Source organism: Neoarius graeffei, chromosome 2 (assembly GCF_027579695.1).
Source record: "Neoarius graeffei isolate fNeoGra1 chromosome 2, fNeoGra1.pri, whole genome shotgun sequence".
In the NCBI taxonomy this organism is placed as follows: domain Eukaryota; kingdom Metazoa; phylum Chordata; class Actinopteri; order Siluriformes; family Ariidae; genus Neoarius; species Neoarius graeffei.
Window position 1 is genome coordinate 53,628,850 of NC_083570.1, and position 23,481 is coordinate 53,652,330.

Here is a 23,481-nt window from a genome sequence, read left to right on the forward strand (position 1 = left end):
TCAGTCACATGTTAAACCAAGATGATGTCTAATCATGGAAACCAGCATGATTTAATCTTTACTCACTGGCCCAGGATTATACAGTCCATCTATTTTTTGGGAATTTCTCATTCTGTATATTTTGTTATTCTGTGATATCAAGTTGTACATGAGCTGAGAGCTATAAGCCATGTATTCTATCCACGTTCAATGGATTTTGAGAAACAATGTTTATTTTTATTTTTTGCAAATTCGATAAATGAAAACGCTGGTTACGAATGCAACTGTGGTTCTATGACTAAGTGGAAGACCGCCAGGGCGATGCTGAAAGCACTAGTGGAAGCATCTTTGCATCCGCGCATTTCAAGAACCGCATACAAAAGTTGTCATCTCATGACGTATGACGTGCCTGCCTACATAAGGCAACATCCCACGTCATTTAGCCTCAAGATCATTCTCGTGCAATCCGAGTGACCAAAGACCCTGGCGGTCTTCCACTTAGTCATAGAACCACGGTTACATTCGTAACCAGCGTTCTATTTCCTTCACTCCAGACCGCCTTGGCGGTGCTGAAAGCACCAGTGGAAGATGAATACCAACCCAGTCATGAGGAATTCAGAAGAGAATCACCACCTTCTGGAAGAACAGCTGCACACAGCAATGGCATGGACGCAACATTTAGCCTGTAGTACCGGGCAAATGTCAGAGTGGTATGCCCCGGAGAGCTGCCCATGATGTTTCCTGAGCACGCGTCGAATGGCAGCGGACAGGAGAGGGCACAGTACATCCCATAGATTCATAGGCATAGGTGATTTGCGTCCACAACCCAACGGGAGAGCCGCTGCTTGGACAGAGGCCTTCCTCTTGGAGCACCACCAAAACAAACAAACAAACAATTGGTCTGTCGTACGAAAGGCTGCCGTCTTATCAAAATAAAACCTCAGAGCCCTGACAGGGCACAACTCTGCACGCAAGTCCGTCCTGTCCGCCGGTATAGCAGTCAGCAGAATCTAAATTGCTAAACTGGAGAGATAAGACTTTTGGGAGGAAAGCTGGGTTAGGCCACAATGAAACACTGTCAAACAGAGCCCCAACGAAGACAAACAGTACTCACTGAGAGGGCATGTAGCTCACTCACACGCCGGGCTGTTGTGATAGCAAGAAGAAAAGCCGTTTTAACAGAGAGCCACTTAATGTCAGCTGCTGACAGGGGCTCATAAGGAGGCAAGCAAAGGGATTCGAGTACAGTGTTCAGATCCCATGACGGATTCCGCACAAAATGAGGAGGATTAAGACGAAATGCCCCTCTCAAAAAGGCTATCACCAGCCAGTGGGACCCAAGTGAAACACATCCAACCTCTGAATGGTGGGCTGTTAGTGCTGCAACATACACCTTAAGTGTAGATGCAGCCCTGCCAAGCTCTAAAAGGTGCTGCAGGAAATCTAAAGTCTGTGGAACAGAGCAGCTTAGGGGGTCAATGTTGTGTTCCGCACATCAGTCACAAAACACCTTCCACTTGCCTGCATACAAGCGTTGGGTAGATTCTGTACGTTCGTTCACCAGTGTTCCTGGTCCCGTCTGAACACTCCAGTAGTAGCCCCGGGGCCCCAAGGGCCACACCCAGAGCTTCAGGTATTCGGAACATGGGTGTTGAATCCTGCCCTCCATCTGCGTCAGCAAGTCGGGCCTGTTGGGCAGCTGACAAGGGGATCCCACTAGTAGTGACAGCAGGAGCTGGAATCATGGCCTGGATGGCCAATGAGGAGCTATCAATAGCACATGGTGACTGATCATGCACACGGCAGAGAGTCCTCCACAACAGTGGTAGAGGGGGAAAGGCATAAAGGATGGCCCTCGGCCAGTCGTGGGCCAGAGCATCCTGGCCCAACGCTGCCGTTTCTTTTCCCAGGGAAAACCATGTTGGACAATGAGTTGTCTGACTACTCGCAAACAGGTCCACAGTCACTCTCCCATAGGTTTTCCAGATCTGTTCCACCATGTCTGGATGCAGTTTCCAGTCCCCTTGAGACATCTTGCCGCGTGACAGAGCATCTGCCACACTGTTTAGGCGTCTAGGTAGATAAAATGCTCTTATGGAAAGGAGGTTGTCCTGAGCCCATACTAGGAGACTGTGAGCCACCTGAAGCACAGCTACAGACCTTGTGCCCCCCTGATAATTGATATAGAAAACAGTTGCCACATTGTCTGTATGTACCAATACATGTTTGCCCTGTAGCACTTCCTGAAAGTGGCGCGACGTCAAACACCGCCATCAACTCCAGTGTGTTGATGTGGGACGTGCGTCACAGAGCAGGCCAGGTGCCGTTCACACCTTGCCGACGCCAGACTCCACCCCAACCCATGAGGGAAGCATCTGTCCGGATAACCTCCCACCATCCCGGTGGGGGACCAAGTAGAACTCCACGAGTGAGAAAGTGTGCCTGGGACCAAGGTCTTAGCGTGAGCATGCAACGGCGTGTTATTCTCACCCTCGTGTCTGTCTCACACTGGACACAGATGCAGTTGAAGAAGCCATCTCTGAAAAGCCCTCAGCCACAGAAGACCCAGAGGAATGACTACTGAGGCCGCTGTGAGTTTCCCCAACAGCTGAAGGAGAGAAACATAACGCGGAGTTCCCCCGACACAAAGGTGGTTCATTCCAGTGAGAACTGAACTTATTCTGTCTGGTGTGGGACTGGCCAGCATAGTGTTCAAATCCAGGGCAAGGCCGATGAAATGTGTTGCCTGGACTGGGACCAGTTTGCACTTCCTCTGGTTCACCCTGAACCCCAGAGCCATAATGTGTAGTAGCAACCGGTGAGCATATTCCCTGGCCTGTTCGGGCGATGCCACACAAAGAAGCCAGTCGTCCAAGTAAGGGAGCACTCTTATGCCCTCCTTCTGAAGGGGTTCTAGTGCTACTTGGATGCATTTCGAGAATTACCCTTGGTGCCAGAGAAAGTCCAAAGGGGAGAACTCTGAACTGAAAAATCTTTCCCATGAATGAAAAACAAAGGAAGCGCCTGTGGTCCATGGCAATGGGTATGTGAAAATAGGCGTCCTCGAGCTCTACGGTCACAAATCAGTCCTGGTTTGTGACTGCTTGCAGTACATCTGTTCGTAGCATTCGAAAATTAAGCACCTTCAAGATGGTTTAACCTTCTTAAATCTAAAATCGGCCTGAACCCACCGTCTTTCTTTGGAACGAGAAAATAAACTGAAAAGAAACCTCCTGGGTGAACAATGGGGTCGACCATCTCTCTGGCTCCTTTTTGTAGTAACAACTGAACTTTTCTCGACAAGGCTTCTGCCTGTCTTGGATTGGTTATAACTGTCTGCCTCACACCCGAATGCATTGGTGGCCTGTGGCGGAATTGCAGGCGGTACCCTTCTGAGAGGGTTGTGAGTAGCCATTGGTTGGTTGTTATTTCGCGCCAACACGCTAGTTGGCTGCCTGTAAAAACTCCTGCCACTGGCCCTGACCTGTCAGCGATCCTGTCTACGTTTTTCGGAAGGGATGGGGGGGGGCGACGACCCGCCTGTCGAAAAGGGCGAAAACTCACGTGTGGCTGAGCGCCACCCTGCCTGGCCGAGGGAGGTGGGGGATTGGGGGCCCACTGCTGGGGTTGATGGGGAGACCTTTTGTGCAGTTCTAGGGGCCACATGCCTAAAGCGTGAGGCAGAAGGGTTTAGCAGAGCTCTGAAGGTGGGTGCTATGCCCACATGACTGGAGCGAGACTCTAACAGACACACGTCTGTCAAGGGCCTCTTGTGCTGCTGGCCCAAAGACCTGTCCAGGTGCCAGTGGGAGGTGCCTCAGGTTGTTCCTGCATACTTCTGGCAGAGGCGATTGAGCCAGTCACACTTGTTGATGGGCTTGCAGCAAGGTGCCCAAGGTAGTGCCACACTGGTTGGCAATGACGCCCATAGCCTGCAATGCAAGTTCCAGTACCTCAGCCACCAGTGGGTCTGCCGATGATGTGTTGAGTGTCGAGTGCAGCATAACAAGCATGTGTGCCACTGAGTTAGACACCCTGCCAAGAAAGGCTGTAGAGTTGTAAGCACAAGAAAGTAGCTCGTCTGTGCGGCGGCACTCAGCGTTAGGGCAACGCATCTGCTCCTGAAGTGCTTCATCGGGAGACACAATGAGTGAAGCAACGCTTGATTCGACTACTGGCATGCTACCCAAGCCAACAGCACCGGGGTCCTGCATCGCCGCAAGCATGCGAGACATCTGGTCTGGATGGGCAGATTTCGTAGCAGCCTCCAGGGCAGAGGCCACCACAGAAGTAAAGTCACGACACTGTGGAATTACCAGAGAGGCGCGCTGAACACGGTGCAGGAACATGTTCTCAGATCCAGTAGGAGGCGCTGGGGTGTCCAACTGCAAACGTGCAAGGAAAGCCTTCAGTGTGGCCTCCACCGAACCCACCACTGAGGCAGACTCCCCAGATCGCCCAGAGGTAACATCACTGCCTGAATCACGGGGCTCAACACCTGGCAGGACTTCGCTTGGTGGCTGCACCGAGGAAGACGACTGACTGAAAAAGGTGTCTGAGGCAGCCACAGACATCACTTCCTCTTGGTCAGGTGGCTGAGAACATGAGCCAACAGGTGACAAGGAGGCAGGCGGTGCAGGCTGTTCCTCTACAGTACCTACCTCTGCCCCTGCTGTAGGGGGGGGCCTTGCAAACAGAGGCAGCAGACGCACCACTGTAGATGAGAGCAGTTCCACTTTACGCTCTAACTCAGAAGACTTAGATTTTTTGCGCTCTTTGCATGCACTGGTGGTGAAAGCCTATGCTTGCGCTGTGTCTGAGAATCCAAGAGCAGAAAACTGCTAGACGCACGTTCCATACCAGCCAACCGCGCCTGGCTAACAGTAAGCAGCATTAACACACAGGAAGGGCATGGATCAGACATTGCCTCCCTTAGATGTTGCATACCAAGGTACTCCGCGCAGCGATCGTGTGCATCCAGCACCTCCATTAGATTGGTTAGGGCAAGTGGAACACCTCACTGAATCCATCTGTGTCTACTCACCCATGATTTTTTTTTTTTTTTTAAGAAAAGTAGCAAGCAATTGCAACAAGAAAGCAATATTTCTGGAAATATTGTCAGTGTGCCCAGTCAATAGTGTACAAAATTTTAGGCTTGTACCTTCATTGAGATATAGGGGCTTTAAAAAAAAGGGGCGTGGCCCCAATTTCACTGTTGAAATGCATGCTACAGAAAATGGACCTAACTTCCATAAGTCATTACTTTTTAAACTATTCAAGCAAGATGCATGAAATTTTCAAGGATTGTTTTTCAGTGCCAGACGCCTTTAAATACTAAAATATATAACCTCCTTGGATGCATCCAGAGATGAGAGGTCAGCAGGGTGTCAGGTGGTCCTAGCTTCATTGTGGATATGAGTGGGAGTCGGCCACAAGTAATGCATAAAACCCCTGTTAAATCAGCAGTCTCTCTGGCAGATACAATTCCTGGTAAATATGTTGTATGTTTGTATGACAGACAGTGATGGATAGGCAACATTCGTGCATTATCAGAGGAGGAACAAGATGTACAAGTAACATTTATGCATCCTCATGGTCCCTCTCAGACTTGCAGCTGGCCCAGGAGAGAGGATAACTGTTGGGTTCCTCTGGTGCATGTCATGAAAATCATTGATGCCCCACTTGCATCAACTGGCAGGCAGTATAAACTTCCATCTAATGTGGAAAAGCAAATCAATACACTGTTTAAGCTCTTCAAATAAAGTATTTTTAAGGTTATTTTTCCTACACTGTAGGTTTGTAATTGTATTGTAATATGCCTTAAAACAGCATTTCCGTCTGTCATAAAACATGCCATACTTGATACCTTAATATTTATAGTTTGGTTTAGGGTACCAACTTCATATTTTGTGCATTTGCTAATCAGAACAACAGAACAAGCTCTTTCCAGTGGTATAATTGTTTTTATGGTAGACCGTGCCATACATTTGCAATATGCATTTGAATTAAGCCTAGGTCACAACCGGACGTACGATTTTTTTGGCCGTGCGATTTTTGGCGTTTCCCAAATCACTGCGGTTTTTTTTTTGTGTGTGTGTTCGTGGAGAAAGACGCGTGTTGGCCGTAAGTTTGTCTTGCAACCTGAAAAAACTGTAAGCGCCCGTAGAGTTTGACATGACAAAGAACCTCTGCGGCCGGTCTACGGCTCGAAAATCAGCACGTCACACGCGTGTCCTCCATGCGTTTCTTGCGTTTTTTGCACGTAGACCGGCCATAGGAGCACGTATGGCCGGTTGTGACCTAGGCTTTATAGGTGCAAAATGTTTGGTGTTTTTTTGTTTGTTTTTTTTTAAAAGCCTAATAAATCAGAAAGTTTGGTTTCTTTTGAGCACATACCTAGTTGCCTAAAGAGTACTCAAACATGAGTAATGAATAAGAAAATTTGAAAGACCTGGTGTGCTTTAATGTGGAGATATGGGGCATCAAAGTTGCTCCAAAGCACGATAGAAGACATTTTTATGATTTTCAGCAAGCCATAACTTGGCAAATATTGAAGTATGAACTTTCTATTATAGTATTTAAAGGCGTCCGACATTTGAAGAACAATCCTTGAAAATTTAATGTATCTTGCATGAATAGTTTAAAAGTAATGATTTATGGAAGTTAGGTCCATTTTCTGTAGCAAGCGTTTTAACAGTGAAATTGGGGCCATGTCCCTTTTTTTTTTTTTTTTTTTAAGCCCCTATATCTCAGAAACTAATGAAAGTACAAGCCTAAAATGTTGTACACTATTTATTGAGCACACTGACAGTATTTCCAGAAAGTATGAAGCAAATCTGAGATGGTCAGTGGCGAGGCCTCTGGTGATTTCACATGGATTGACCCATTGTATTATTTCCACAGCGCTTACAAAACCTAATGCTGTGACCAAAGACAGAAATGTGAATTCACAAAATGAACGCATGCTGTGCCATCATGGCGGTTTAACGTTAAGCTAGCTAGTCAGTGATGCTCCACCTGACATGCTAGCAAACTTTTCAAACTCAAAATCATATTGGGTAGCTAATGTTACTAGAAAAGAGAGATTTCTACATTCTGTTTATTTGGCAAGATTATGCTAAAACATATTTCTGAAAGCACTTCAGATAAGTTAATGTTATTCATGTTAGCGTAACTCCATTTTTACATGCTAACTAAGAGTGTCCAAGTTAACTAGCTATGTGTTAGCCGTGGACAAGGCGATGGCAACTTGGCAGGCAAATCCATAGAAAGTCATTTGACTAACCAGACTGCATAGCTATGTTTGCAACGTTATCGCTAGCTCTAAAAGCACAGAAAACTTCATTGCAAGCTTTCTCTTGGAATAAAACGTTTATATTCCTCAATATGCTTCCACAGGTTGGACGGTGAGTTTTTGTAGGCCATGATGTGGTTCGTTTTCGACAAACAAAGCAAACAATTAAAACGAAATGAATCTTTTAATCCTTTCAGAAAACTGAAACATGGATTGATGGGTCATGAGTGCGTGCATTCCCCAGAAGAACCGCCTCCTTCCATTCTGCCATCAACTGATCGTGTTAAATAATGCTGCTGAGAAATCACTGAACTTGATTTTATACAGTCTATTGACGTGACGTGACCCTAGTGATCTCCTGATGGGCTCTCTCAGTGTCACCTGGGGAAAAATCAGTTGCATTTTAGAAAAGAAAAAAACATCCACTTTCAAAGCTGCTTCATAGTAATGAGTAATGAGGACCTTGATAGAAATGTAGTGAAGTTAAAGTCATAAGTTTCCAAAAAAAATAATAAAGTAAAGTACAGATGACCGTAAGTTGGCCTAGTGGTTAGTGTGTCCGCCTCTCGATCGGGAGATCACGAGTTGTACTCACGGTCGGGTCATACCAAAGACGATCATAAAAATGGTACCTACTGCCATCTGGCAAGGCACACTGCAATACAGATGTGAGTGGGGAGTCAAACTCTCGTGGTTACCAGAGGACTCGCCCCCCCCACTGTAACCCTAGCTATGGAAATGGGGATCGGCGCTGCCCTATGCGCCACATGGCATGGAAAGGACTTTGACTTGAAAGTACAGATCCTTTAAAAGTGTACTTGAGTACAGTACTCAAATGTACTTTGTTACTGTCCACCTCTGGACTGGACTGTGACAAAACACATCAGTGCTGCTGCTGATGAGAATATTGACAAAATTGCAGCATTTTATGGGTGGAAAATAGATCAAAACTCCATCTGTTTAGTCATCCTGAACCTTGCAAGGCTGATGCTGAAGTAGAGTCGACCATTTGGTACTTCTCTACATCGTGAAATTTTTATTTTTAAAAAAATGTTAATGCACTCTAATCAGAGGTGGGTGGGACTGATTAAGGTGGGGTTTACATTAGACCGTATCAGCGGATCATCAGATTAACGTTTTTAAAACGATTCGCGTGCACACAGCAACACCAATACACGGATACGCTCGGCTCCGCAGGCATCCTGCGCTCCAAATCACTCCGCCCTGAACAGCGAGTGCCCTCTGGAGGGTGCGCACTCTGGCCCTGCGCAGCTCACAGAGCACGCGAGTGGAGTGCACGAGCAGTGATTTGGGACTGAGCCGCTGTGTGAGAGATCTCGGTGCATATCGGGCATGCACGTCACTTACCACTTGCAAGTGGAAGGATGGCAAGCCTAAAGACAATCATAACTACACAATGGGCAGTATTTGCATCAGTATTTGCAGTATTTTCATGCTTTTATACACTCTAATGAAAGGTTATACAAGGCGGAAGTCCGCGCCGTTTTTCAGCAGTCGCGTCACATGACCAACGCCAGCGAATCAGGAAGGTGGATGTCACAGTGACGTTGTCCAATGACGACGCCAGCTAGAGCTCAGCACAGCGTATCCGCGTATTCTGAATGTTTACACAGCACCGGATCAGACACGATCTGGATTGAATACGTGGACGCTGGCGGATTCCCGTTTCCAGGCGTTTTAATGTAAACGGGCAGTGCATCCGCGAAGAAAACGAGACAGATACGGTCTAATGTAAACTTGGCCTAAGACTCACTGAGCAGTTCCTGCCTCACACATCTACGCCTCCCTTTCTCACCCCACCCCCTTGCCCACTTTTTAGTTTTTTTTTTTTTTTTTTTTTTGGTTAATGTAAAATTATGCATTGGATGAAAGTAAGCTCAAAGCTGAGGCTAAAGTTTAAAAAAAAAAACCTTTTGAAACTTACTTGTTTTTTTCCCCCTGACTTTTCACAGACGCACAAATCCATTTGGTGAGACCGAAATGGACAGCTCTTCAAGTGCTGACGGTGAGACAGTATTACTGACTCTTTGAATTGAGCTGCTCATCATTTGCCCAGGACAGCTGAGGTCATAAAATGCCCCAGAACGCTATAATGGAACTCACAGGCATCGATTCAATTTGTGCCCACATCAGCTTGTCAGTGCAGACGCTGCACTCAGTCTGTGAAGAATCGTTGAATGGCCTTTTATTCGCAGATGTGACAGTCCCTCAGTAATCTCTGTGTGTGTGTGTGTGTGTAGACTCCTTGCTACAGCAGGTATTTGCTGTGCGTTTCCTGGGTTCCATGGCAGTGCGCTCAGGCCACACACAGGAAGTTATCTATGAGGCCATGAGGCAGGTGCTAGCTGCTCGGGCGATACACAACATATTTAAAACCAGTGAATCGCACTTGATGGTAACAAGCAACAGCCTCCGGTGAGTCTGACATGGAGGGAAAGTGGGAGGAGAGTCACTTTTCATACAGTTAGTTCTGCATCCACATGAATACCAGAGATTTTTTTTTTTTTTTTGTCCAACAGGTTGATTGACCCTCAAACACAGGTCACTAAAATAAGTGTAAGTAAGCTGCCATTGAGTGGAAATGGTATCACCAAACACTGTAACTTGACTGAGGAGTAATAGATTTTAAACCTGAATAAGTAAAACGGTAAAAGCTAATCTATCCAGGGTTTTTTTGTTTGTTTGTTTTTTAAATCCGTTTCCCTCTCCTGTCTGATCCATTCTGTGTCTGTCTCCCTTCTGTTAGTTCCAGCTCAGGGACATCACTCAGTTCGCAGCGCATAAGGAGAACAGCCGGCTCATGGGTTTCGTGGTGGAGGGGAGAGACTGGAGTGAGGGAGAGGAGGAGGGAGCAGTGTCCTTCAGTGCCTTTGTGTTCGAGAGCAACACTGAAGGAGAAAAGGTAATCATTTAGTTGCTTTCTGTTGCTGGGAAAAATGTGACTGGGGCAGGGACGTGGGAAAGGAGAATTTTAAACAGCACTACGCATGTGGTTCAGAAAGTGTTGATTCTTTATTTATTTTTTTATTATAGCATGGATCGATAATAGTTACAGCATTTGGCAGACCCCTGTATCCGATAGTTACGACTCGAATATGAATGATGTGGTTATATTAATGTTATTGTTTCTATACTAACAGCTCATATGTTTGACAGGTATTCCACAAAATTGAGTCATACGTGAGCTGATGGCCAACAAGGTGCGTCGCACCAAGTTGGCTATAAGCCATATACGACGAGATTAAGTGGAATAACTGCCCCCCCCCCCCACTGGATTTTGAGAAACGGTGCTTTATTTATTTATTTATTTTAATTATTTTTTTTGCAAATTTGATAAATAAAAACTTTCTACAAAACATCCGACAAAATCATTTCTGCTTAGAATGTAAACAAACCGGCGAACTGACAGGAGAAATTTGTGAAAAATGCTGTAATAATTCTTGGGGGGGGGGGGATGATGATGTGTTCTGTTGTGACGCGAGAGAGCAGTCACCTTATCCTACCTTGGTCTACCAGGGCTATAGGATGCCAAACCTGCACCCTGACCACAACACCAAAGAGCCAGGTATGGCCGTCGGCACACATACTCAACCGTAGCGACCGTCACAGTGTCACACTGCCCTCCCCTTCAGGAGGTGCACCCATGCGCTTCACGCACACAGGCGTCCCTCACGCATCCACCAGCCATACTTCTTCCATACTAGGGTGCCCCACCCACTCGTGCTTCACCCATCTCTGGGGTCCTTCATACAGGGGCCACCTATCCTGGGGGTCCCTCATACGGTTCACACACAGGGCATACCTCCGATGGCCTTCTGGCAAGCTATCCCACTTCTGACACCATCTGTAGTGAAGCGAGAGAACAGTCATCTTATTATCCTACCTTGAACCCAGGTCTACAGGATGCCAAACCTGCACCCTGACCACAACACCAAAGAGCCAGGCCTGTTGGTATGGCCGTCGGAGCACATACTCAACTATAGTGACGGGCACTCCATCACACGTTCTTACCATCAAATCATTTTATTCCATATTTTGTTGCTTTTGTATTTTTGGGGTTTTGTTTTCGAGTAGAGTTTTTATTTCATCCTAGGTTGATTCAGCAACACGCGCCGCCATTTTGTTTTTCTCTACTCACGGTATTGTCTAGTAGTAGAGTAGCCAATCAGAGCATGCAATTTCTCATATCCAGTGAATGTGGATAGAATAAATGAGCTTCTACAGCGGAGGCTTCACAGTTATAAATATGTTGCATAACATTGGTGAAGTTTTCTGTTCAGAGATGTTTATTTTAAAAGGGATATTATGAAAAACTCACTCTTTCAGTGCTTGTGCACATAATTTGGGTATCTGGAGTGCCTACTGACCCACACTCTCTGAGATAAGACACCCAGTCCGTTTCCTTTGCGCTGCCTATTCTATTTCAGAAAATGTGCTTCAACAAGCTGCTCGGATTCGACTCCGCTTTCTGTGTCACAAGGGGAAATCATTAGAATGATGTCATGCCCTCATCTGAGCAAATGAATATTCATGAGGAAAGTGCTACTTGATTGGCCAGTAGAATAGGGAGTTTGGGTGAGCAGTGGCTCATTATTATTTAAAAGAGCAGGCGCTCAAATCGGCTGTTTAGACGGGGTGAGAAGGGAGTTGTTTTCTCTGACATGGATGTAACTTCCTTTTCAGTTACATAGCAGCAGAGGTGGACAAAGTACCCAACTTCATTCCTTAAGTCAAAGTACAGATCCCACTGGTCAAATGTTACTCCAATACAAGTGAAAGTTGTCCAGTCATATTTTTTACTTAAGTTAAAGTACTGAAGTACTTGCTTTTAAAAATACTTAAGTATTAAATGTACATTTTCTGTCAATGCATCGTCGTATTATTTCCACAGCGCTTACAAAACCTAATGTCGTGACCAAAGACAGAAATGTGAATTCACAAAATGAACGCATGCTGTGCCATCATGGTGGTTTAACATTAAGCTAGCTAGTTAGTGAAACTCCACCTGACATGCTAGCAAACTCTCTTCAAACTTGAAATCATATTGGGTAGCTAATGCTACTAGAAAAGAAAGATTTCTACGTTCTGTTTATTTGGCAAGATTATGCTGAAACATATTTCTGAAAGTACTTCAGATAAGTCAACATTATTCATGTTAGCGTAACTCCATTTTTACATGCTAACTAACAGTGTCCAAGTTAACTAGCTGTGTGTTAGCCGTGGACAAGGCAATGGCAACTTGGCAGGCAAATTCATAGAAAGTCATTTGACTAACCAGACTGCATAGCTATTGCAACGTTATCGCTAGCTCAAAAAGCACAGACAACTTCACTGCAAGCTTTCTCTTGGAATAAAGCATTCATATACCTCAATATGCTTCCGCAGGTCGGATGGCAAGATTTTGTAGGCCATGATGTGGTTCGTTTTTGGCAAACAAAGCAAATGTTTAAAACGAAACGAATCTTTAATCCTTTCAGAAAACTGAAACATGGGCCATGAGTGCGTTCATTTCCCAGAAGAACCGCCTCCTTCCATTCTGCCATAAACTGATGGTGTTCAAATAACGCTGCTGAGAAATCATTGATCTTGATTTTATACAGTCTATGGACGTGACGTGACTCTGCTGATAGACTGTCTCAGTGTCACCTGGGGAAAAAAATCAATCACGTTTTAGAAAAGAAAGGAAAAAAAACATCCACTTTCAAAGCCGCTTCATAGTAATGAGGACCTTGATAGAAATGTAGTGGAGTAAAAAGTACGATATTTAAAATACTCAGTGTACTTAAGTACAGCACTCAAGTAAACGTACTTCGTTACTGTCCACCTCTGCATAGCAGCTATATACAATCACTCCTTCACCAGCCTCTTTTTATTCTTTCACAGCTTGTCAGGTTACAGAGAAACCTGAAAGGGAAACCTCCGGTCTTAAAGACTTGACTCGCAGATGTTCCATAACACAAGTTAAAAAGTGTGATCCCATGCATCCATCCAGCTTTATGTATAAAGCACTTACTCAAATACACCCACAACCGTGATGTGTCGTTTATTAATAAATGTAAAATTGTAAATTTTTGGTAAATTGCTGCTCTAACAGGAATATTATGTCCACATACACACTTAAAAACTGCTCAGAATACTATTTTAAAGTTTTCTTCTTTTGCATTATTATTATTATTATTATTATTATTATTATTATTATTATTATTTGAATTAACCAAATGTACAATAGTAAATAATACCAAAGATAAAAAAAATTAAATAAATCGAGGATATACAAAGCTATTGTTCATTTGGCCAATGTTCTTTCCCTAAAAAAAAAAAAAGTGGGGGCTAATTAGGGACAGGCCAATGGCTAACAAGATTTGAGAGCCATGTGCAAAACTCCAAATATTTTCACTTGATAGCGTATTTCTAATTATCATTTCACTTTCCCATATTATTGTCTTGCATTTTGTGGCAGAGATTATTATTATTATTATTATTATTATTATTATTATGTTGTTAATATTAGCAGTTAAAGGAACTCTGAAAGTTGGGGGGTCTCCTGCATCTGTGGATTGAGGCGTAGGATTTAATCCAGAGTGTGCAGACGAACTGTCTGTGGCTCAGAGAAGAGGATGAACCTTAGGAAGTAAGAACAAGTGGGGAAAGAATGATTAGTGAGAGATGGTGGAATGTTATAATAAACATGGGGATTGAGACTGGAGAACTCTTTATATTACAGCAAACCACAGCGCTGCTGTATTCTTAATTCTGTCTGACTGGTCAGAAGTTGGTGAATAACCTTCTATAACGCAGAGAGATTTATATTAATATATTATTTCGATAGTAACTTACACGGGGACATGTACAGTGAATGCACCATATAAATATAATAAAACCTGGAGAACTGTTTGCGTCTCCAGTGTCAGCGCTTTGGAATAGTTAAAGTTAATCTAAACGTTTTCAGGACCAGTGGGCTTCACACTGAGTGGTTTCTCCGAGTCTTATTAAAAAGAAAGATTGTTTATAGTATAAACTTTATAGCCACTATAATGTATGTAATAACAGGAACTAACTTGTTTCACAACATTTAAAGGGGCCGACTCCTCCTTCCCAGAATCCAGTTTGTTGCTTTTGTTTTGAAATCACATGACCGCTCTCTGTGGAGCAAAACCTCCACAAACTGACTGTTGTTGATCCTTTCAAAACCAATCCTAGACTTTTTCTTCATGTACAGTGGTGCTTGAAAGTTTGTGAACCCTTTAGAATTTTCTATATTTCTGCATAAATATGACCCAAAACATCATCAGATTTTCACACAAGTCCTAAAAGTAGATAAAGAGAACCCAGTTAAACAAATGAGACAAAAATATTATACTTGGTCATTTATTTATTGAGGAAAATGATCCAATATTACATATCTGTGAGTGGCAAAAGTATGTGAACCTCTAGGATTAGCAGTTAATTTGAAGGTGAAATTAGAGTCAGGTGTTTTTAATCAATGGGATGACAATCAGGTGTGAGTGGGCACCCTGTTTTATTTCAAGAACAGGGATCTATCAAAGTCTGATCTTCACAACACGTTTGTGGAAGTGTATCATGGCACGAACAAAGGAGATTTCTGAGGGCCTCAGAAAAAGCGTTGTTGATGCTCATCAGGCTGGAAAAGGTTACAAAACCATCTCTAAAGAGTTTGGACTCCACCAATCCACAGTCAGACAGATTGTGTACAAATGGAGGATATTCAAGACCATTGTTGCCCTCCCCAGGAGTGATCGACCAATAAAGATCACTCTAAGAGCAAGGCGTGTAATAGTCGGCGAGGTCACAAAGGACCCCAGGGTAACTTCTAAGCAACTGAAGGCCTCTCTCACATTGGCTAGTGTTAATGTTCATGAGTCCACCATCAGGAGAACATTGAACAACAATGGTGTGCATGACAGGGTTGCAAGGAGAAAGCCACTGCTCTCCAGAAAGAACACTGCTGCTTGTCTGCAGTTTGCTAAAGATCACGTGGACAAGCCAGAAGGCTATTGGAAAGCGTTATGTTTGGAGAAAGGAAAACACTGCATTCCAGCATAAGAACCTTATCCCATCTGTGAAACATGGTGTTGGTAGTATCATGGTTTGGGCCTGTTTTGCTGCATCTGGGCCAGAACAGCTTGCCATCATTGATGGAACAATGAATTCTGAATTATACCAGTGAATTCTAAAGGAAAATGTCAGGACATCTGTCCTTGAACTGAATCTCAAGAGAAGGTGGGTCATGCAGCAAGACAACGACCCTAAGCACACAAGTCGTTCTACCAAAGAATGGTTAAAGAAGAATAAAGTTAATGTTTTGGAATGGCCAAGTCAAAGTCCTGAACTTAATCCAATCAAAATGTTGTGGAAGGACCTGAAGCGAGCAGTTCATGTGAGGAAACCCACCAACATCCCAGAGTTGAAGCTGTTCTGTACGGAGGAACGGGCTAAAATTCCTCCAAGCCGGTGTGCAGGACTGATCAACAGTTACCGGAAACGTTTAGTTGCAGTTATTGCTGCACAAGGGGGTCACACCAGATACTGAAAGCAAAGGTTCACATACTTTTGCCACTCACAGATATGTAATATTGGATCATTTTCCTCAGTAAATAAATGACCAAGTATAATATTTTTGTCTTATTTGTTTAACTGGGTTCTCTTTATCTACTTTTAGGACTTGTGTGAAAATCTGATGATGTATTAGGTCATATTTATGCAGAAATACAGAAAATTCTAAAGGGTTCACATACTTTCAAGCACACCTGTAAGTCTGTGTTCCCATGCAGTTGTTTGGCCTTTATGTCGCAGTGTTTGGCTTTCAAGTCGCAATACCTTTCTGTTAACCCTAACCCTTATTACAAGGGGACATAAAAGTAGCTCGGAAAAAAAATTAATTAAAAAAAAAAAATGACCCTTAGGGGACTCCATACTTCTGTCTGACTGTGGATTGGTGGAGTCCAAACTCTTTAGAGATGGTTTTGCAACCTTTTCCAGCCTGATGAGCATCAACAACGCTTTTTCTGAGGTCCTCAGAAATCTCCTTTGTTCGTGCCATGATACACTTCCACAAACATGTGTTGTGAAGATCAGACTTTGATAGATCCCTGTTCTTTAAATAAAACAGGGTGCCCACTCACACCTGATTGTCATCCCATTGATTGAAAACACCTGACTCTAATTTCACCTTCAAATTAACTGCTAATCCTAGAGGTTCACATACTTTTGCCACTCACAGATATGTAATATTGGATCATTTTCCTCAATAAATAAATGACCAAGTATAATATTTTTGTCTCATTTGTTTAACTGGGTTCTCTTTATCTACTTTTAGGACTTGTGTGAAAATCTGAGGATGTTTTAGGTCATATTTATGCAGAAATATAGAAAATTCTAAAGGGTTCACAAACTTTCAAGCACCACCGTATGTGTACTTGGAACCTTTGAACAAAATATGCCTCATCTTTTCTTTCCTTCATGGCTGCCTGCAAAATGGCTGAGACTGGCTCAAGTCCATTACAAAGGAATAACTACGAATGGGGAATGGATCGGTCGGAAGAATTTAAAAAATGGATTATGGTTTAAGATCTATTGCTTTTTGATGTCACTGGAGTGTTTTTGGAATATCGCTATATATATCACAAGAGGAATAAAACACTTTGGGGCATGCTGTTATAGGAAAAATGATTAACTTTGAGGTGCTAACAGTAACTCCATTCTGTTGGGCCACATCACATTTGATTTATTGTCCTTTAGTATAAATACACAGGTGATTTATAGGAAATTGCACACACTGATTACTGACTGGTCAAGAGATTCAGACTATTTGTCGATAATCACAAATTCTAAAAGAAAATGCTGTTCCTAAAAGTACTAAAGATGCTACAAAGTTTGGTCTAAAACCATTAAAGGGAAGCTGGAATTGTGATGTTTTATCGATTTCCAAACAAAGTATTTTATGTGACTGACTATAGATGAGTGAGACAAGTCTGTGCCACACCGTTATTATATTCACATGCTGCTTTTGAAGTTTGAAATAAAAAATTAATACGATTTTAAAAAATAATAATAATAATAATAATAATAATAATAATCTCATCTCATTATCTGTAGCCGCTTTATCCTGTTCTACAGGGTCGCAGGCAAGCTGGAGCCTATCCCAGCTGACTACGGGCGAAAGGCGGGGTACACCCTGGACAAGTCGCCAGGTCATCACAGGGCTGACACATAGACACAGACAACCATTCACACTCACATTCACACCTACGCTCAATTTAGAGTCACCAGTTAACCTAACCTGCATGTCTTTGGACTGTGGGGGAAACCGGAGCACCCGGAGGAAACCCACGCGGACACGGGGAGAACATGCAAACTCCACACAGAAAGGCCCTCGCCGGCCACGGGGCTCGAACCCGGACCTTCTTGCTGTGAGGCGACAGCGCTAACCACTACACCACTGTGCCGCCTAATAATAATAACCTGTGTATTTATACTAAAACAATTATCCGCCTCATTGAATATCGGGAATAATAACATCAACTTCGTCTCAATTATTATTCAATGCTGTTCACTTTGCCTTGTTAAACTAGAACTGTGAGTAAACTCACTATAGAATACCCTCCACTTATGAGCCTGTCATCATATATTGCCATATGTAAGGGAATAAGTTGGAATTTCTCCCCTTTGAAACATCGGATCGGGATTATTTTCCTTCAGGCACATCTTCAGGTGGTATACTGCAACTGTGTAAAGTTTTTCATTAAAATCCATCAAACCGTTTAGGAGGAGTTGTGCTTACAAGACACTTGGACAGACAGGGTGATTCCTATATTACCCCCCAACTTTGTTGGGGGGGGGGGGGGGGGGGGTATAATAACAGCATGCCTTGAGGTGTTTTATGAATGAAACCATTGTCCTGAAAAGCATCTAGAATTGGCACCTCATTGGACTTGCCAGAGTAGTGACATGATAATCGTTTAAAATAAGAATGTATCTGTAGCATATTGATCTTTTTCTTCTCCCCCCCCCCCCCCCCCCCCCCCCCCCCCCCCCCCCCCCCCCCCCCCCCCCCCCCCCCCCCCCCCCCCCCCCCCCCCCCCCCCCCAAATTCTATAGATCTGCTACACAATAAACATTGGAAAGGAGATTACAGAAGCCAAGAAGGTAAGATCTAAAATCTTTTTTTTTTTTGAGATGGTGATCCACATAGTTAAATGTAGTGCTGTTGTCATGACCGAGACAAGATGAAGACTTTGAGGGGTTGAGACCAAGGCAGGATGAGACCAGGTCAAGACCAGGACCAGACCGGGGGTGGGGAGGGGTTAAAGCCAGTAACAGTAACAAAAATTTAAAGTCAAGTGTGTCATGTAATTGGTTGTATTTCAACAGGAAGTTGAGAGGAACGGTTTCCGATGCCCTGCTCTGTATCTCCAACCTTATAAAGTGTTATAGGAGACTCGGTGCTGTTTTACTGGCAGAGGGAGACTGGGCAAAGTGTTAAATGCAGGGGAGCCAATAATAGTGGACGGCACTGTGTGTTTGTGTGTGGTGTGTATAATTGCTCTCTTCAAGCAGAATGAATTTCATTCACACCCCCTACCCCTTTTTTCTTTCTTTCTTTCTCTCTCTCTGCATGCGTGTGTGTCAGGACCCGGATGCTCTGGCTGAGTTGATGAAGTCTGTACCACTGACCAGTGACGGGAAGTTCCTCCTGCTGGAGAATGAGACAGGAGAGGCAGCGAATGGAGAAGGAGAGGATGACTTGGAGTCTGAGGCCTGAAAGTTGTTTCGCCTTCTCAGAGGAGCAGAGCTGATCCAGTGTTTGTTTTTGTCTCTTATACCTTGAATGAAGATCTATGGAGCTGATCCTAGATACACACTTTACATACAAACTGAGTGTAGACTCTGTTATGGTACGTTATGGCTCTACTCTAATACTCCAGACATCTCGATGCTAAATACCAAGTAATCCAAATAATCCACAATCCGGGCTAAAGACGGAGGTTTACATCCTAGCAGCTAGCAATCCAGAGTAATATAGCTCTGCTAACTACTACACACCAGGTTTAGATCACAATCTGGCAAATCATTGTGTTCACATTCACATCCTTCTACTGAATTAACAGCCGATTTGAAGCATGCATGATCAACGACACGACTCGTTTACTGTAAGCCACTATAAAAAGGGCAAAGAAAGAGGAGGGTATTTCAGAGTGCCGCAGCAAGAGCTTTCTCATATACTCAAATACCAGACAGGTTCAGACTCCGACTTGCACTTTCTCCTGACCTCCTAGCTCAGTATATTCCTCTCTGCATACTTCAGGATGAAGGAGCCTAATATAAAGGCGTGCTGTTTTATATTACTGTCTTACTGAATATAGTAGCTTCTTTACAAAGGATTTCTCTAATATCTGATTTGCCCGTTTATTGAGATTTATAGGTTTATAGATTAAATACATTAGTGGTGCAGAAAACATAACAGCTGGAAATAATTTTGGTACATTTATAGCAGACATTAATAATAAATTAAAAAAAAAAAACGGATATTGAGCAATCATGGATTTTCAGTGACTGCTTTTGCACCAGCCGTGGCCACTGTCTTGAAAAATAGGTACCCTATGGCTACATGTGGCTGCTGCTTATAAATAAAATTGTTTTCTGATCCCATGTCCATACAGTAAATATGATATATATATACTCTGAGGCAATAGCCACAAAAATGAAGTGTAATCCAAAAATGAACAATTTAAAAATCACAGAAGTAAAATATACCAAGTATCTGTACATTATATTATTCTACTCTTACCTCTTATAGTTTTCGAAACTGTACAGTTATTGTACAGTTTCGAACCGAGGCTGACATACACACGCTGTCGCCATGACCCAAACTCTTATTTCCTGGAAAAGGCCCGGTGCTAGAGCTCAGTGGTCTCAATCCTCTTTTCGACAACTTCCCGTGACTACTCGGAATTGCGTCACATCGACATCATATAAGCGTAAACATGTCTGAAAGCGATTTATTTAGCCTAGTCCATTTATTTCGAATGGTGAACTGAATTGTGTACACTCACCGGCCATTTTAATAGGAATACCTGTATGCGCAGTGCGCTATTGTTCCACTCATTTTTACAACACAGCGACATAGTGGCTACAGCCTCTGAGGCAGTAGCCACAAAAACCTGTTGCTCATCTTGAATTGTGAGGGAGAAGTTCCAAATTTGATTTCGCCATGTATTAAAAATGTAGGCGGTACGGTGGTGTAGTGGTTAGCACTGTCGCCTCACAGCAAGAAGGTTCTGGGTTCGAGTCCAGTGGCCGACGAGGGCCTTTCTGTGTGGAGTTTGCATGTTCTCCCCGTGTCCATGTGGGTTTCCTTCTGCAGTCCAAAGATATGCAGGTTAGGTTAATTGGTGGCTCTAAATTGACCGTGTGTGTGAATGGTTGTGTGTGTCAGCCCTGCGATGACTGACTTGTCCGGGGTGTACCCTGCCTCTCAGACATGGTTAGCTGGAATAGGCTCCAGCTTGCCCCGCACGGGATAAGCGGTTACAGATAAAACAAACCAACATTAAAAATGTATGATTTGACACAGGTCATTCATATCGGACTAGTCTATGCAACTTCATTGCAGTTACAGTTTTCATACCACCGATGGCTGCCATCTTGAATTTTCTATGGTTCTCCAAGTGCCAATTCCTAAGAACCGTGTCCTCAATATCATGTTTTTATTCCATGGCTCATTTGAATACTTGATTCTGATTGCTCAATTGTGACATTCTATGGTCTGTGATTTCTTTATGACAGACCGTTGCTATGAATCATGTCATTAACAGATGCAATGTATGACTACTTCACACTGGGTTCTTGCACCACTCTGTCAGGGTTTGTTTCACAATAATGACTGCCATGCTATACATTTATTACTTCGAATACTGATAAGAAAATTGATCTGAAACGGTTGTCACTGGTGGCCATTTTGAAAAATGGCTGCCATATTGAAAATTCCTGATGACTCAATATCCAAATTAGTTTGGAATGTCTTTGGCAATAAGTGTACCAATTTATATGCTTTGATCACAAAATGCACGATTGTTAGAGTATTTTATTTTTTTAAGCTAAGTACATAACAGTAATTGAAAGCCTGTGCTCATGAGTTTAGATGTACTGCTTAGCTACACACATACACACAACTTTCCCCGCTTAAAGCACAGAACTTAACTGCACTTCCAAGAGCTGCGTCTGCTGCATGTCGAGTTTTGGATAATTGCACTAGCCATAGTACATTTACATGACCATAAAAAAAGGGTAATAGTACTGTAATCCAGCTAAATTCAACAGTTTATCAAATGCAAATATTCTCCCACAGTCATGTGATGACTGTGAAGGTGGTTCGGACCTCTGTGTGCTGATTTACTTACTTATGAAGAACGAGGCTATTTCTCCATAAACGTTTTCCTCAGGTCCTTTGACTTACAGAAATACTTTTGACATTCCTGTTACCATTTAAGCTAAAATTTCTCATTTCGGCTCCAGTGCTCTGTTTACAGGAAGTGATGTGCACTTTGAGGTTTAAACCAGTTTACAAAAAATGAACACGAAGTGAGAGTTGGAAAAATTCATTGCTTATAATTAATATGATCATTCCTTTAGTATAATATACTTTTTTTTTAACGTGGCTGTGTGAAAGCTCAAATGAAATGGAGACGATGATAAAATCTTATATAAGCGTTGCAGTTTCTAATGGTTCGTCATGCAGGGGTAATAGTTCTATCAACTCGATTCAAAACCACTTTATTTCAAACGAACGCTTGTTTTAGTGGCTTATATTTCAGTTTCTTCCAAAAGGGCTTGCTTTCTTCATATTCCTTATCCGCATTGAAAGCGTGTGGGCAAAATTTCAAATTATCAGCTGCAATCTGAATCGCAAATTTGCTGCACTTTAGTATTGTGTATATAAAAGTTAAATATACATGTGGAAGCCCCCCTCCCCACACACAGTAATTGTTGGTTTGCGTATGAATGCTGGCGCATCTATACTTTAACTGATAGCAAGCTGTTAAGTGTAGGGTCAGCTTTTAGTTGTTTATCAGCGGAGTCCAGATGAGAACGAGACTGAAGACTCAAGCGCATATAAACATCTCTTAACAGCTGCGTCATCTGTGCATCTGCTGCCAGAGTTTCAAAAGACAAATAAAGGCATTTGATAACCTGTGTCGGAGCAGACTACTCCTAACTCCTGTTATTGATTGAGCTGCTGTCTAGAAGGCTTTGCACATGGCTTTTCTTAAACAAAATGGAATAACTTTAATAAAGCTCGATGAGGATTTCTAAGAGCCCTGAGGAGTCTTTATTTTTGTTCCAGTTCCACTACATGTATGAGTTACAAGAAATGTTTTTCACCCCCCAGGACATTTTCTGTTTAATCGAATATAAAGCTTGTCTAAGAGGCATCAAATAATCACTCGTATACAGTACTGTGCAAACGTCTTATTTTGTAAAAGCAGGCACCCAAGTTCTTTGGAATGAAGGCTGCTATGTTTTGCTGCAAAAATAAGAACTGTGGCTGGGTCTGTAAAATGCTCAGTAAAACTTGCAGCGCCATTCCGTATAAAACTGCACTCGTTGTACCTGAAACGGCTATTTTTTTTTCTCCTTTTAAAGTAAAGGGTCATCAGACCAAATATTGACCTTTTCTCCAGTTATTACTGTTTACTGCTCTAAGCTTTTAATTTTACTTCTGCAAGTGCCTAAGACTTGTACACAGTACTGTAACACCTAAAACATTCCCCAATTTTGTTCTGTTAAAGGAGAACTGAAGTCATTTTTAAACTTGCTTTATTTCTTAATTATTCAATTACGTTTTCGGTTTTAGTAACCTTATATCGTGACTCGTATTGGCAATTAATTGCAATTAAATATTACACTTATCGGCCTATTCGGTTTGTAGCCGTGTTGAATGTAGTTCGTTTGGTCCACGGCAGGCGTCGCTTATCCGCGCGATCTTCACGAGACTTGTGCGAGACTTCGAAACGTGAAGTGTCAGCGCCGCCATTTTGAAAACTGTTTTCCAAACGAAATATTGCACTAAAACGAGTTTAAATGACGATAACTGCCTACCTTTTTTCAAACTTTCCTGATCGCTATCAAAACAAACAAAACTTCCAGCTTGATCACGTCAGCATTCG

The 23,481-nt window shown here is 43.0% G+C and overlaps 1 protein-coding gene across 1 annotated transcript in view; it reads left to right on the top strand.

Annotated features, from left to right (window-relative positions):
* appl2 (adaptor protein, phosphotyrosine interaction, PH domain and leucine zipper containing 2) overlaps positions 1-22,629 on the top strand; it is a 109,213-nt gene extending 86,584 nt beyond the window's left edge. Inside the window, exons 16-21 of the mRNA XM_060914418.1 lie at positions 9,247-9,299; positions 9,535-9,709; positions 9,814-9,850; positions 10,041-10,196; positions 18,413-18,460; positions 18,945-22,629. Of these exons, the coding sequence (XP_060770401.1) occupies positions 9,247-9,299; positions 9,535-9,709; positions 9,814-9,850; positions 10,041-10,196; positions 18,413-18,460; positions 18,945-19,076 (601 nt within the window). The 3' untranslated portion in view covers positions 19,077-22,629. The remainder of the gene's footprint in view (positions 1-9,246; positions 9,300-9,534; positions 9,710-9,813; positions 9,851-10,040; positions 10,197-18,412; positions 18,461-18,944) is intronic.
* The last annotated feature ends 852 nt before the right edge of the window (positions 22,630-23,481 follow it).